At 42.2% G+C, this 16,665-nt stretch overlaps 2 protein-coding genes across 4 annotated transcripts in view; one reads left to right on the top strand and one right to left on the bottom strand.

Annotated features, from left to right (window-relative positions):
- Positions 1 to 16,665, top strand: part of AcCoAS (acetyl coenzyme A synthase) — a 63,146-nt gene that overhangs the window by 5,086 nt on the left and 41,395 nt on the right. For all 3 annotated transcript variants that reach the window (XM_045759165.2, XM_045759156.2, XM_045759148.2), the window contains exon 2: positions 12,180 to 12,375. In XM_045759165.2, coding sequence (XP_045615121.1) covers positions 12,180 to 12,375 — 196 coding nt within the window. The remainder of the gene's footprint in view (positions 1 to 12,179; positions 12,376 to 16,665) is intronic.
- LOC123768447 (uncharacterized) overlaps positions 1 to 16,665 on the bottom strand; it is a 487,820-nt gene that overhangs the window by 465,254 nt on the left and 5,901 nt on the right. The gene's annotated exons all lie outside the window — the stretch shown is intronic.

The raw sequence follows: 16,665 nt of genomic DNA, 5'->3' as shown, positions 1-16,665 counted from the left end.
CAGTGTATGAACCTTCACTAGTACGAACAGGTCCAATACTGGCAGTGGTTTTCGCTTTTGATTTAGCATATGTGAAGATATATTTTGGGTTTTTCTTTATTTCTTGAATTGCTTTCTGATCTAGTTAGTTTCCTTTCTTAAATCTGATATGAATGCTTCAGTCTGTTCGATTTCTTCAATTTCCCTGTTTAAATTATTCCTTCTTTGTACGGAAAGTCGTGTCTGCATTTCCGATAATTTTTTCTTTCTTTTGAGTGTCGTCTGCGTTCTCTTTCTACGTTGGACCTCTTTCTGGCTTTCCTCAAAGGAACATGTTTCAGACAGACTTCATATGCTTCAGAAGTCAGGTTTTCTATTCCTTGTGTAGAATTTTTATTACTTAGAACATTTTCCCATTGGATGTTTGTAAGTTCCCAGTTTATTTTCTCCCAGTCTATCCTTTTATTATTAATATTGAATTTATTGAATAGCCCTTCTCGCTTGTTGTTCTGCCACTCCCTTCACTCCCCCCTGTCTCCTTCTTCCTTTCCTCCCTGCCACTCTCTTCCCTCTTCCTTCCCTCCCTTCACTCCCCCCTCCCTCCCTCCCTGCCACTCGCTTCCCTCTTCCCTCCCTCCCTCCCTGCCACTCGCTTCCCTCTTCCCTCCCTCCCTCCCTGCCACTCGCTTCCCTCTTCCCTCCCTCCCTCCCTGCCACTCGCTTCCCTCTTCCTTCCCTCCCTCCCACTCCCTTCACTCTCCCCTCCTTCCCTGCCTCGACTAGGATTCATTAAGGTTGATATTGTGGTGTTAAGAGATAAGATGTATGCTGGTGGTGTGCCCGTCTTCCCAGTACCTGTACTGTCACAAGACGCTCTGAAACTACTGACCTTTGAGTTCTCCACCACCTTCTCACCTAACTTGTTCCAAGCCTCTACCACTCTCTTTGCAAAAGATAACTTTCTCTAATTTTTTTTGACAACATTAATAGCCTAACCTAACCTTTAAGTCTGTTGTTTCCCTTTGTTTGTAAAGAGGAAGATTTCGTTTTTGTCAATTTTATCGATTTCTATTACCGGTTTGTATCTTGAGGTTATCTTGAGGTTATCTTGAGTTATCTTGAGGTTATCTTGAGTTATCTTGAGGTTATCTGGAGTATGTAGTGACATATCACGATTTTTCTTGTATTTTCTAGCTTTCGTGTGCTTAAGACGTTTACCTTTTCATCACGGCTGTTGTTTTCCAGTTCCGGAAGCCATTTAGTTGCGTGTCTCCTAAAAGATTACAGTTTATTGTTGTGCTTCTTCATATATATGGCCACCATACTATGGATACAAACACTGGATAGACAGATGGAGAGATTCGTGGACAGATGGAGAGATTCGTGGACAGATGGAGAGATTCGTGGACAGATGGAGAGATTCGTGGACAGATGGAGAGATTCGTGGGCAGATGGAGAGATTCGTGGACAGATGGAGAGATTCGTGGACAGATGGAGAGATTCGTGGACAGATGGAGAGATTCGTGGACAGATGGAGAGATTCGTGGACAGATGGAGAGATTCGTGGACAGATGGAGAGATTCGTGGACAGATGGAGAGATTCGTGAACAGATGGAGAGATTCGTGGACAGATGGAGAGATTCGTGGACAGATGGATGTAATGATGGATGGATGTAAAGATGGATTGATGGACAGATGGATGGATGTATTCACCTAGTTGTGCTTACAGGGGTTGAGCTCTGGCTCTTTGGTCCTGCCTCTCAACTGTCAATCTACTGGTATACAGATTCTTGAGCCTACTGGGCTCTATCAAATCTACCTTTGAAACTGTGAATGGAATCTGCCTCCACCCCATGACTAATGAATTTCACCTGTTAACTTATGTCTGTAGATTAGATTAGCATTATAAAAGCACTACAATCACCTTCTGTGGTTCATTGTTCAATAAATCCCTGAACTATATGTTTAACAGATCTCTCACCCTGTCCATAGAGGACAGAAGAAAATGTATATATGCTGGTTAGCATTGTAAATGTGTGGCCACGTCTGTAGTAGAAAAAAAATAACTAATCTGACACTGATAATATTCGTTCTAATGTCTCTGTGGCTCATTTGGGTATAAGGTTTCCACGTGTCCCCTTGTTCGTGTTCCACCCGGGTTGAAGAGTTTGTCTTTGTCCACCCCACCCTGACAGGGTGGACAAAGGATTGGTCAGACATAGGTGGTATACAGGGTTCTGAATGATTCCTTACACAAGTTTATAAAGGCAGTTCTTATGTTGGTCAATCTAGCGTATGCTGCTGCTATTATTATTTTGATGTGGGCCTCTGGGGGACAGGTTTGGTGTGATATCAACCCCCAGATCTTTCTCTCTATTTGACTCTTGCAGGATCTTCCCTTCCAGATGGTACCTTGTATTCAGCCTTCTACTCCCTTCATCTAATTTCATTACTTTGCACTTTCCTGAGTTAAACTTTAGTAGCCATTTTCTATACCATTCCTTCAGTTTGTCCAGGTCATCCTGTAATCTCTTTCTATCTTCATCTGTCTTGATTCTTCTCATAATTTTTGCATCATCACCAAACACTGAAAGGAACGAGTATATACCCTCTGGAAGATCGTTTACATATATTAGAAACAGGATGGGTCCAAGTACTGAGCCCTGTGGGACTCCGCTGGTGACATTTCGCCACCCCTGATATCTCCCCCTCACAATTACTCGTTGTTTCCTGTTGCTTAGATACTCCCTTATCCACTGGAGCACCTTACCTTTCACTCCTGCCTGTTGTTCCAACTTTTGTAGCAGCCTTTTATGGGGTACTGTATCAAAGGCTTTCTGACAGTTCAAAAAAAAAATGCAGTCTGCTCACCCTTCTCTTTCTTGCCTTATTTTTGTTACTTGATCATAGAATTCTATTAAAGCTGTGAGGCACGATTTACCATTTCTGAACCCATACTGGTGGTGTGTTACAAAGCTATTTCCCTTCAGATGTTCTATGAGCCTTTTCCTCATGATCTTCTCCATCATCTTGCATGGTATACAAGTTAGGGAAACTGGCCTGTAGTTCAGTGCCTGTCACCCTTTTTTGTATATTGGGTCTACATTAGCTGTCTTCCAGCTTTCCAGTAGGTCTCCTGTTTCCAGTGACTTGTTATACACCATAGAGAGTGGCACACTTAATGCTTCTGCACCTTCTTTTAGTATCCACGGTGAGATTGTGTCAGGCCCAACAGCCTTTGTCATGTTCAGCTCCAACAGATTCCTTTTGACCTCATTACTGGTGAGGCCAAAATCCTCCAAGGTTGCTTGGTTTGCCTTCCCCTCATCTAGTACAGGGGCTTCTCCTTGTTCTATTGTGAAGACCTGGAATCTCTTGTTGAGTTCTTCACACACCTTGTCATTCTCTGTGTATCTGTTCTCCCCTTTAATCAGTTTCATCACTTGTTCCTTCACTGCCGTTTTCCTCCTGATGTGGCTTTGAAGCAGTTTTGGTTTGGTCTTGGTTTTACTCGCAATGTCATTTTCATACTGTCTCTGCTTTTCTCCTCACTCTGAGGTTATGGCCCTCTGGTATCTCTCCCTGCTCTCTGGTGTTCTGTTATTCCTGTAATTTCTTCATGGTCTTGTACTCAATTGCTTCACTACCTTACATTCCTGATTGAACCATGGATTCTTCTTTTGCTTTCAATTTTTCTTCTTTTGGGCTGGGATAAACCTGCCTGCAGCTTCCTGGCATTTCTGGGTGACATAGACCATCATATCCGGTACAGTCTTTTTCTGTGTGTGTATGTAATTACCTAAGTGTAGTTACAGGATGAAAGCTATGCTCGTGGTGTCCTGTCTTCCCAGTACTCTGTCATATATAATGCTTTGAAGCTACTGACGGTTTGGGCCTCCACCACCTTCTCACTTAGCTTGTTCCTACTGTCTACCACTGTCTGCAAAAAAATATTGTCTAATATTTTTTTGGCACCTCTGTTTCCTTGGCTTGAATATGTGTCCTCTTGTTCATGAAGTTGCTGGTTTCAGGAATTCCTCTTTGTCATTTTGGTCTATTCCTGTTAATATTTTTCTAAGTGGTGATCATATCACCATTTTTTCTTCTATCTTCTAGTTTTGGCATAGTTTTGACTATCTTCTAGTCTCTCCTCGTAACTTATGTTTCTCAGTTTAGGAAGCATGCCGTTGCACCTTTACAACTGTTGCATATTCCAATTTTGGTCTCATAAAAGTCATGAACAGTTTCATTAGTATTTTATCATCTACATAACTCAAAGAAAATCTGAAGTTGGAAAGAGATGCATATGCTCCTCTCACAATGGTCTTTGTGTTCCACTGGCAACAGCTTACTATCCAAAACACCCCAAGGTCTTATTCTTTATTAGAGTTTTGTAATTCCTTTCCACATAATTTGAAAGTAGTGTGCGGTCTCTCTTCTCTGATTCCGCATTTCATAACATGGTATTTATTCACATACAATTCCATTTGCCACTTGATGCTCTAAGCATTTATTTTATCTAGATCAGGTTGAAGAGTATTACAATCATCTGCATCTCCTATCTTTCCCAGTATCTTGGCATCATCTGCAAACATGTTCATGTATTGTACAGTAATTCTGTATTTCTTCAGGTAGATTGTGTATGTAGACAATGAACATTACTGGTGCAAGAATTGAACCCTGTGGTACTCCACTAGTAACACTCTTCCAATCAGATACAATGTCCTGATTACTGCCCTCATCTGTCTGTCAGAAAATTTTTCATCCATGTCAGAAGTCTCCCTGTCACCCCTCCAGCATGTTTTATTTTCCAGAACAGCCTCTTGTATGGGACTCTGTCAAAGCTTTTTTAGGTCCAGATATGCAGTCAATTCAACCACCTCTTTCCTGTAGTTTCTCTGTGGCTCTATTATAAAAACTAAATAGATTTTATGCACAGGACCTTCCTGTTTGAAAACCATACTGTCTGTTATTATGTCATTACTCTCTAGGTGTTCAACCCATTTGGCTTTTCTATTTTTTTCTAGTGTTTTGACTACTACTCTTGTTAATGTTACGGGTCTATAATTTAGAGGTTCCTCTTGACTACCATTTTTATAAAATTGGTACTATGTTTGCCTTTTTCCATAAATCTGCTAAGATTCCTGTGCACAAGGATGTCTGGAATATTAATTGGAGTGGAATGCTCAGCTCAGTTGCACATTCTTGCAGCACCCAAGGTGAAACTCCATCAGGTCCAATAGCTTTATTTCTTTCTGGCCCCATGAGTAATTTTTCCACTTCTCCTTGAGATACCTCTATGTATTCTGTTGCATGTTCTGGAATTGGTAGTTAGTCCAGCTCTCTGAAATCCTCATTTTGTATTTTTTATCTCGCTCCATCTGTGTTGGTACAGTATATACAATTTTCAGGAACATTTTCACTTCCCCTTCCTCTAATGATTTTGTTTTATTTCTGTGGGTAGCCCCTATGGCTCCCTGGAGCTATCGGGTTAATGTGTGTTATATTAGACTGGAACATTAGCTATGGAGTTTGACCTACCAGGAACCACGAGCCAGAACCTGGCCCCTTCAGAGAGGTTTCATGGAGCAATTGCCCTGGAACCATCCCCCCTGTGGTTGGGGTTTTTCCTTATGTCATCGACTCTGGTTAGGCACCCAGAAAGGTAGGCATAACAAAAACCCCACATGGTAAGAAACTAACAACGAAAAGCCGAAAAAAGAGAGGTAGAGCTCCCTTCATTCCCAAGAAAACGTCACACTCTACAGCCGCACCGCTCGTCCGCACAGCCCTCCCATCCCCAAGAAGGGGGAGGGGGGGGCCCCTGGACCTACCTGCACCGGCTGCCTAGCACTTCAGTTTGCAAGCTAATGTCAACCGGGACAGATGCTTCTCTGGCCTCAAATTCCTTGGCATTGTTTGCCTTGGCATTGTTTGCCTTGGCATTGTTTGCCTTACTCAAACCAAGGACTACCATGATGGTGAAATATGGATCTCAGAGTACAATCTTTTCAGATGTGACAAGAAACACTGGCTACAGGTTGGGGTCAGCCTCTACATCAGATACACACTCATCTGAACTGAGCTGCTAAACACCACAAATGATATGGTGGAAGTGCTGATAATCAAAATAGAGATCCTAAATGTAGTTATTGTCCTTGTATATAAGTCACCGGAGGCAAATCCTCAGGAGTTTAAAGACCAACTAATGAAAATAGAACACTGCTTGGAAAACCTCACAAATCCAGCCCCGAACATCATCCTGCTTGGGGACTTCAACCTATGGCACCTGAAATGGAAGCACCTGGCTAATACAGTAATATCAGAAAGAATACCAGGAAGTAGCCTAAATGAACAGGCACATGCAAATGACCTGCTACGGATGTGCGACAGGTTTGCCTTAAACCAGCAAATAGTAGAACCAACTAGGAAGGAGAACACGCTGGACCTTATTTTCACCAATAATGATGAATTGATCAGGAACATAATGATTACAAATACCTGTTACTCAGATCACAACTTAATTGAAGTTCTGACAAGCATGGGGAATAGACCTTCAAAACCAGTCCCGATTCCTGGTGGAGAAGATTTGAGCAAATTCAACTTCAATAATAAACAGATAAACTGTTAGCAAATAAACCAAGACTTCACAGAAATAAACTGGGAAGAACAGCTAGAAAATGTAAACCTGAACCAGTGCCTGGAAAAAATAAGATCTGTAGCACTAGAAATATGTTCAAACTGCATACCTCTAAGAAAAAAGAGAAAGAGATGCAGATTGGAACAGGAACATCGTTCCCTCTATAGGTGAAGAAAACAAATCGCGGAACAATTTGAGTCGCACCCTATCTCAACAACGGCGAAGAAGGTTAGGTAGAGAAATAGAAACAATTGAACTCAAGCTACAAGAATCATACAAAACCCATGAGAGGCAAAGAGAGCAAAAGGCCATCAGTGAAATAGAGAGAAATCCAAATATTTTTTCTCCTATGCAAAATCAAGATCAAAAACCACATCTAGTATCGGGCCCCTGTGAAAGGGAGATGGAACTTTCACTGATGACAACAAAGAAATGAGCGAGTTACTGAGGAAGCAGTACGACTGTTTTTAGCGAGCCACTAAAGATTGATAACCCAAATGAATTTTTCATGGATATGATACCAACATCAAATCATATATCAGACATCACCCTATCCCCACTGGATTTTGAAGAAGCCAGAAACAGTATGCCTATGCACTCTGCACCAGGCCCTGATTCTTGGAACTCCATATTCATCAAGAACTGTAAAAACCACTATCGCAGGCCCTTCATATTCTTTGGAGACAAAGCCTAGATACTGGTGTTATCCCTGACATAATAAAAACAGCAGAGATAGCACCACTCCATAAAGGAGGAAATAAGGCAGAGGCAAAAAATTACAGACCGATAGCACTAACTTTGCACATCATAAAAATCTTTGAGAGAGTACTAAGAAGTAAGATCACAAAATATACAGAATCACAGCATCTCCATAACCCCGGACATCATGGCTTCAGAACAGGGCGCTCTTGCCTGTCACAGTTGCTGGACCACTATGACATGGCATTAGATGCCATCTAATGCCATGTCATAGTGGTCCAGCAACTGTGACAGGCAAGAGCGCCCTGTTCTGAAACCATGATGTCCGGGGTTATGGAGATGCTTTGATTCTGTATATTTTGTGATCTTACTTCTTAGTACTCTCTCAAAGATATATGGGCACTTCACTTGTTAATCTCAGTGGTTCGCATTTTATGTTTGGCGGTTTAGTCTACCACCCATTTTGGAGCTATTTTCTGTGCGGGAGCCCCATCGACTCCCTGGAGCTTGCTTACTGATTAAGTGCAACACTTAATCAGTAAGTTAATTAAGTGGGGGTCATCTGTCGAAGAGTTCTTATGTGCCTACTGGGGACCACAAGCCACAACCTGGCCGCTGCACAGAGGTGCAGGGAGCAATGGCTTATGAACACTTTAAAGTTGATCACCTTGCCATTGACAAGGTTAAATTGTTTTAGTTTAATTACGTCTTCTTTATAATTACTGTATGTGACAATAATGATTAGCATTTAATGAATAACTGATTTTTTCTATGTTTGAAAATATTTAGTTGTGTATGTCTTGGCAACCTAGACCTGAAGAAATGTTTCTGGCACCACGTGGGGAGGCAGTTGTTCTTGCTCAAGATTACTCTTGCTATTTTCTTTGAAACAAAAGTTGGATGGCAATCACTATGATAATTTTTTTCTTATTTTGCGATATACTTTGAGATTTGTGATTGGGTTTAGTTTCTGTATCACTAGAATATCTTGAGATATATTTTTTCATGGAGCTCATCTCACGTGGCTCTCCCCCGCTTATTCTGATTTCAGTTTTGATTAATTTTTATCATAGCACAAGAGAACATCTTGTTGTTTTCTGTTGTGTTGTGTCCTCTAGAGTGTCTGCTTATAAAAGTCCTAGTGGTGTCTGCAAAGGATATGGTACCATGGTTTGTTTTGTTGCCTGTGTCAGATATGAGACTGGGAGAGTACTGGAGCAAGTATGGTATCTAGGTGAAAGTCTTCACAGTAAATTATCTAGCTGTTAGAAAATTAAAGATGCATTTTCTATACCAGTAATTCCTTTTATGCACATTTTGTGTACATTTACGTCATGAGATTGCGCATTGCTATTTTTAATCTAAGCCACAATCCATCAATTGTGCTCATAACTATGTTGGGGTTAATAGTGGAGGCATGGGAGGATATCATTCATCACAAAATGGGGGAAGAAAAGCAGGGTTGGATGATATTTGTGTGCTGACACATAGACAAAGGGGGCTACAGTATAATGCCCTGCACAGGGTATGATAAGGTGATGCATGACTACACAACTACTCAAAAGGTCGGTAACCTTATCACACAACTATCTTCACCTTCAGATCAATAAACACTTAACATGATATAAATGGGAAGATAAGTATATCAATGACTGCAATTTAAAGTTCCTGCAAGCTCTCCTAACAATAATTATTAGTGTACTATTAGAAAAAAATATAATATAAAAATAAAGGAATCTGCAGAGGGCCAAGAGGCTCATACAAGGCAGTTCCTATTTATATCCAATCTCTTCCATTTGTATACATATGCAACTCATGCAAGGGAAGTTGTGGACAGTGGGATCTGGATACCAGAATATAATCTATGTAGATGTGATATGATAAATAGGTCACTGGATGAGTATGTTTGTACAGTATATTGGAGAGGACCTTGTATGCTTGGAACTCCTTAACTGTACAAATGAGGTGGTAGAAGTACTGGGAGTAAAAATAGAAAAAATGAACTTGGTTATTATTCTAATATACAAACCACCAGATGCGAGGTTGAGGAATTCACAGAACAGATTAATAAACGTAGAGTGCCTCGATAATCTGGTAAACCCAATATAGTGGTACCTCAGTTTTCGTATTTAATCCGTTCCCAGAAACGGTACGAAAACCGAAACAAATTTTCCCATAAGAAATACTGTAATAAAAATTGAATGAATCTGTTCCACACCCCTAAATATATTAACTAAAAAATACATTTTATACAGAATAATACTCTTAGGTACCTTACCTCTATTGAGGACTCTTGTTGGCTATGAAAGACAGTGAGGATGGGCAGAGGAGGAGAGGTGTTAGTGTTTGGATGGGGCGTCCCCTTCCATTATAACAGTAGTGACATTTCTGGGGTACTCTCTCTTACATTTTGCAGGCATACCACTAGGACCTGGTTGTAGCTCACTGCTTGCTTGCTTGCTTGCCTTACTAAGAATTTGTCTATAGATACTTGTTTTTCCCTATGTTCTAACACTTGTCTGTAGTGAGACATCACATTGTCTCACTATGAATGATCTTGTTTTTCTCCTATCATCATCCTCACCACTATTTTCTTAGTTTGAATATTACCAGTGATTTTCTTGGAACTCATGGCATGATATATAATAAGAACTTTTATGTTCAGAATCCAAGAAAGCACAAAAACAATGAAATTCTTCACAAAGAATTTAAACGTGTTCATCACTAGGTGGTAGACACTGGTAAACTGAAGCAACAGTTTACCAGTGGTAAAGATCTTTACACTGGTAAAGATCAGCAAGTAAGGAGTCTTGCTGGTTTGTTTTACTGCTCCGCACTTCGCATCTGATCCTTCTGATGCGGGTATATCACCATTTTTTATGGTGATCAGGTGGGTTCCTTGATGGTATCCCATCTGCAGTCTTCTTCCAGGTGACAGTATGAAGTGTCTTGGGGGGGGGGGGGAGGGTCTTTCTGTCATTTCCTTTCCCTTCAGGGTTTTTCGTAGGTTTAGGACTGAGTTTTGTACTTTCTCTTTGGGATATTTCTGGGCTGGCCTCTCATGTCGGATACTGTCGCTTTGTATCGTGCATCATTGGCGGAATCGCTCCAGCTTACGTTCGGGGTGGATGTTATTTCCACTCCGTTTCACAAGATTTCATGTGTATTTTTTCACCTCCGGCCTACTCATGCACCGCCTGAGCCTTCCTGGTTCTTGGATCGGGTTCTTTGTTTACTTTCTTCTCGTTTTGTTGTGGCCCCTTTGGTTGGTGTTTATTTTTGTAAGGTCTTATTTTTGCTGGCCTTGGCCTCAGGGGCTCAGGTTGTGGTGCTTCATGCTCTCCTCCGGTGCCAGGGGTTATGTTCCTTCCGTTCCTTAACTAATACTGCTTATTAGTTACTAATAAATCCTGTTACTCATTATTTTGCCATTCCGCACGCCTAATTGGCGGGAGGTGTGTCCAGTGTTTTTGGGTTCTTTTGGATACCTCTTTGTGTTCGCATTTTCTGCTGCCATCCTTGTTCGTGAGGTACGACTGAACAACACAGGATTATTTTATACTGAATAGATAGAGGGTGGGGAGAGGGGGTACTTGGATATGTTACAGGATTGTTAAGATAGAGGGATACTGTCCAGCAAACATAAGCCTTAGGGGTGAATTGACTATTGGATCCACATAATCTGGGACTTGAGGTCGCTACTCTATTCCACACTCCTTGGTAACTATGAAGGATAGCATGGTTTTTAGCAGTAGTGTCCTGACACTTAAACACTTTACCAAGGGAAATCACAGATGATGGGGTATAGACCACGTGTACAGAAATCTGAGTGAAAGAATCCAAGTAACACAAAACACCTACACACAGGGTTCTATAAATACTTAGTTTTAAAGCTGCCCATCACTACCTCAGTATTTTTGCTGATAATATATATGCGCAGTGCTCCTGCACTGCGCACCTTTTAAAATGACATGTTCGTGGTGTGCCAAAAATAAATTGTTCCAAAAAACACTATTTTTTCTTCTGGTATTGATAATTAGCACTCAAGAAGCACAAAAATTCAAGTAAAAAGTCTCTACCTCCTGCAGTTTAGCTGTAGTGGCCTGGAGAAGTTGCATTTGGTTTGTAATAATGAAGCAAGTTGCCATATGGGAATAACTCGATTTATTTTCAACGTTTCTCACTTTATTTATTTAGTTTTTTTTTTTGCTCTAACAAGTTGCATCTGTGTGTCAAAGATGGTGTTCATTATGTATAACTTTGAGAATATACATATATACAGATACAGTCTAAATATATGCACACCATTTATTTATTCATGGCCTATTCATATTCATTATATATATATATATATATATTATGTCCAATTATATATATATATATATTATGTCCAATTATATATATATATATATATATATATATATATATAATTGGACATAGCACACATTTTGCCTGAAATATATAATGATAATCACTCGCTTGCTGCTGTTAAAATTTCAGTAACTCTCATAGTATGACTGCCCTACACGTTCCTAAGGCCATGGTCTTAGGAACATTTCGTAGGCCTTAGTAATCTAGGCCACATTACTTGCTCCCCCATGTGGCATTACTGTGCTTGCCATAATTGCTGACATGATGCTGGTGCCTGTGCAGTACCCTGTGCTTACCATAATTGCTCACATGATGCTGCTGCTGCTCATGTGTGCTGCTCATGTGGTACCCTGTGCTTGCCATAATTGCTGACATGATGCTGCTGCTGCCATGTGGTACCCTGTGCTTGCCATAATTGCTGACATAATGCTGCTGCTGCCCATGTGGTACCCTGTGCTTGCTATAATTGTCTCACTTTTCTCATCCCCAGGGAAGGCAATGACCCAGCTGACACAGAGGTGATCACCTATGGGGACCTGCTGAAGGATGTGTGTCAAGTAGCCAATGTGCTTAAGGCTAGGGGTGTGTCCAAGGGCGACCGTGTGGCCATCTACATGCCTATGATCAAGGAATTGGTTGTGGCCATGTTGGCAGTTGCTAGAATAGGAGCAGTCCACTCAATTGTGGTAAGTACAGTACAGTATAATATACAGTAGTACACAATGTCCTCTGAGGTAAAAAACAAAATGTCAGACATTGCGGTGAAACCGCTCTCTCTAATGAATTCAATGGAGCAAACCTGATTCATTTTAGGTCACATTTCATTCCTCACTTGCCCTCCTGCATTTATAGGTTTTTATTTGTGTGCAGTGTAATAAAGTAATTTAATTAAAATCACACATTTTGATACATTACAGTACCTTACCTATCTTACCTTGAGGTGCTTCCGGGGCTTAGTGTCCCCGCAGCCCGGTCGTTGACCAGGCCTCCTGGTTGCTGGACTGGTCAACTAGGCTGTTGGACGCAGCTGCTCTCAGCTTGACGTACGAATCACAGCCTGGTTGGTCAGGTATCCTTTGGAGGTGCTTATCGCACAGTTATTTACAGTACCGTACTGTACTGGTCATAAATAAAAGCATGTTTGATATGGTTGTACTGTATCTTTAAACATTAAATGTTTTAATGTGCTGTACTGCATCAAATTGTTAATTATCTTACCAGGAGAGTACTCTGGTGTAAACCTTGTCTAAAAATCATTGGAGTGAAAGATATGAGTTGGAATGAATTTAATTACAGTACAATTTTAAATACTATGCAGGAGGTTGGTAATGTGTGAATGCAATGTGTTCCTGAGAAAAAACTCAAGTCCTCTGAACTGTATTTCCTATAAGTGCAAACATATAGCTGGGAGTTAGGCTCCTGGCTCAACAAAAATCATATTATTGAAAGAATGTTACAAGAAAAATATATATGAATAAATAGACACTTGTTTTATTTACCGGGAATGTTGAAATTGTTTTGCTTACTGGATGTAATGCTGGTTGATGGCAGAAAATTATTCACTTGTTTACAGTACAGTACGAGTGAAAGAGGTGGTAGAAGGTAATGGTTGGTAAAATTTGAAGATGCAGTAGCTTGAGAGATGTCTCTAGTTTCTGGCTCACTTGTTCTGGAGGAGGTTATTATAGTACAGTACAGTACTTTGAACAACCTATATTTGTATTTAGTGTATATTTCTGTGAAAGGTATGAGGTTACTTAATGACTGAATTGCGCAACGCGCCTGTAGGTGCTCGACGGAGGGTGCGCAACGCGCGTTCGGGATCTTATATTTTTAGCGTATGATTCAAAACCCCCGCGGCTACATGGGGTTCACATCAGCTTCCTCAGCGCTCTTGAAAACAGACACTATTTAAAAAAAAAATCGTGGGCAACATTCCCGGGTGTGAAAGCCTCAGTACTGAGTGAGCAATCAAAGCTGGGGCACGCAGCATGAGCTCACAGCACTGCTGTTCAGCTTGTGACCACAGCATCACCTAATAATGTGAAAATATATATATAACTGGTATTATTTAGCCATGATAGCATTACAGAAGAGCCTGAGTGTGATAATGACTGTGGTACAATGTTCAAATATCAGTGAATCAATGCTGTTCATGATGTTCACAGCACTAGCCACAGCACCACAGCATTATTTCGTCCATCTATGAATCTTCAAGGTGATTTGATGAAATAACCATGCCCAAGCTCACCACCAAGTGCTGTCGGGACGGTGGGGGAAGTAGCCTTGGTTACCATCGTCTTTCGTACGGGCACGGTTGGTCAAGTGGTTAAGGTACCAGATACGCCAGTTGCATAGTGTCCCCGGTTATCTGGATTCAAGTTACTTCTGGGGTGTTGAGTTTTCAGTTGCATATATGCTTGGGGACCATTCAAGCTTGTTCGCAGTTGTGTTGCTCATGTGGCCCCACAAAGTGAGGTGATTTTATGAAATAACTATGCCCAAGCTCACCACCAAGTGCCGTCGAAACGGTGGGGGGAAATAGCCTAGGCTACCATCGTCTTTTGTATGGTCACGGTTGCTCGAGTGGTTAAGATACCAGATACGTCAATTGCATAATGCCCCTGGCTGTCTGGGTTCGAGTCATTTCTGGGGTGTGGAGTTTTCAGTTGCATACAGGGGTTATCTTGAGATGATTTTGGGGCTTTAGTGTACCCGCAGCCCGGTCCTTGACCAGGCCTCCACCCCCAGGAAGCAGCCCGTGACAGCTGACTAACACCCAGGTACCTATTTTACTGCTAGGTAACAGGGGCATAGGGTGAAAGAAACTCTGCCCATTGTTTCTCGCCGGCGCCCAGGATCGAACCTGGGACCACAGGATCACAAGTCCAGTGTGCTGTCCGCTCGGTCGACCGGCTCCGAGGGGTACCTCGGTTTAAGAGTTTAATCGGTTCCTGCAGACGGCTCGTAACCCGAAAACTCGTAAACCGAAGCTAATTTCCCCATAAGAAATAATGGGAAATGAATGAATCCGTTCCTGACTACCCTAAAACCTCACTAAAAACTAAATTTTATACCCAATTCATCAAAATTCACACTCCAAAACTATGTTCAAGTTATTACTTACCCTTGCTGATGACTGCTGTTGGCATATGGAAGATGGTGAGGAGGGGGGAGGAGGAGAGGTGTTATTGTTTGGAAGGGGAGTCCCCTTCCATTATGACATCAGGCAGTGAGGACCTCTCTGGAGTGCATTCTCTGGCACTAAGGATGCCAATATGAGAACAAAAGTGCATAAGGTGAACGATATCAAAGGTATCCGAATCACCAAGAATTCTATTGACAAGTGACTGCGAGGGACTGTCAAGAAGCAAAACACATGCTCGTCCTGGAAGTCAGGACATGCTCAACTGTAAGAGGGACAATGCAGTTGACAATAAGGAGCAGGGCGGCGACGTGGGTATGAGATTCATAAACACGTCGCATATGATATATGCAACGTGGGCCATGGGTATGAGACACCAGGATGGATGGGCTGCGGTGGGTATGTGGGCCTGCGGGTCGCTGCAAGCAACAGCCTTCTTAAGGGAGCCGATCGACTGAGCGGACAGCACGCTGGACTCGTGATCCTGTGGTCCTGGGTTCGATCACAGGCGCCGGCGAGAAACAATGGGCAGAGTTTCTTTAACCCTATGCCCCTGTTACCTAGCAGTAAAATAGGTACCTGGGTGTTAGTCAGCTGTCACGGGCTGCTTCCTGGGGGTGGAGGCCTGGTCGAGGACCAGACCACGAGGACACTAAAAGCCCCGAAATCATCTCAAGATAACCTCATCTCAAGATAGCCTAGTGGACCAAACTCTCACAAGTCAAGCCTGGCCTCGGGCCGGGCTTGAGGAGTAGAACTCCCAGAACCACATCAACCAGGTATCAACCAGAAATTTACCAGGCGCTCCATGAAGTGTCCAAGAGTTAAGCATGTATGGCCAGTATGTAACCTCACCAGAGCCGTTTCCACCGCCGGTTACTGTGGTAGGAAAACATGGGGGCACACTATTCTTAAGAGCATGCCATTTGTTACTAGTAACAGAAGACCAACGACCCCTGCCAACATGGCGAGGATTAAGGAATGGATAACTGGGTAAAAGTCACCTCGACAGCAAAGGGCAAGATCATCGACATAGAGCGCTGAAAAGATGTTAGAGGGAAGGGAGGAAAGATGACTATTGAGGGCAACCAGGAAAAGAGGAATGCTTAGAACATTACCTTGGGGTACACCTACGTATTGCCAAAAAGAGGCAGAGAGCGGTACCAAGCCTCACTCTTAATTAAAAGAACGACTAGAGAGGAAGCTTTGTAGGAAGAGGGGGGAGATTACCACGAAGGTAATCTGAACATCTGGAACAAAGTTACCCGCTGTCTTGTGGATTTTCTTCCAGATCTGGGGCAGAGGAGTATCGGACGTAATCGTGGAGACATAAGATTTTAAACTCTCACATTTAGCTGTACAGATGGTCTTACAGACCACTGCACTTGCCTTCTGAAATAAAATAAAAGAATCAGCCGTCTGCCGACATCGGTGTTTCTTCTAGGCTGCACACTTTCAGCCGACAGCCCGAGCACAGTCTGCATTCCACCAGCACTTCCACATGCCCCGAGAGGTAGAGCGAGGAATAGAGAGGAGGGCAGCGTTGGAGATGGTGTCAAGAAAAAGGAGGAGGGCTCGAGGGAGAAAGGAGAGGTCGGAAAGAGTAGTATGTAGGGTGAATAGGCTCCAGTCAGCCTTGGCAAACTGCCACCTAGGGAAGGAAAGGGGAGGGTGAAAAGAGAAAAATGTAACCAGGATAGGGAAATGGTCACTGTTATGGAGGTCATTAGAACCCGCCACAAGAAATCTAAGTAGAGAGATGATCGAGTAGAGAGAAAGATCAAGACAGGAAAGGGTGTGAGTGCGGGAGTCCACATTAGTGGGATCACCA

The sequence above is a fragment of the Procambarus clarkii genome, chromosome 86 (assembly GCF_040958095.1).
Source record: "Procambarus clarkii isolate CNS0578487 chromosome 86, FALCON_Pclarkii_2.0, whole genome shotgun sequence".
Classification (NCBI taxonomy): Eukaryota; Metazoa; Arthropoda; class Malacostraca; order Decapoda; family Cambaridae; genus Procambarus; species Procambarus clarkii.
The sequence above is the reverse complement of the archived record's forward strand: the minus strand, read 5'-3'. Positions and strand labels throughout refer to the sequence as shown.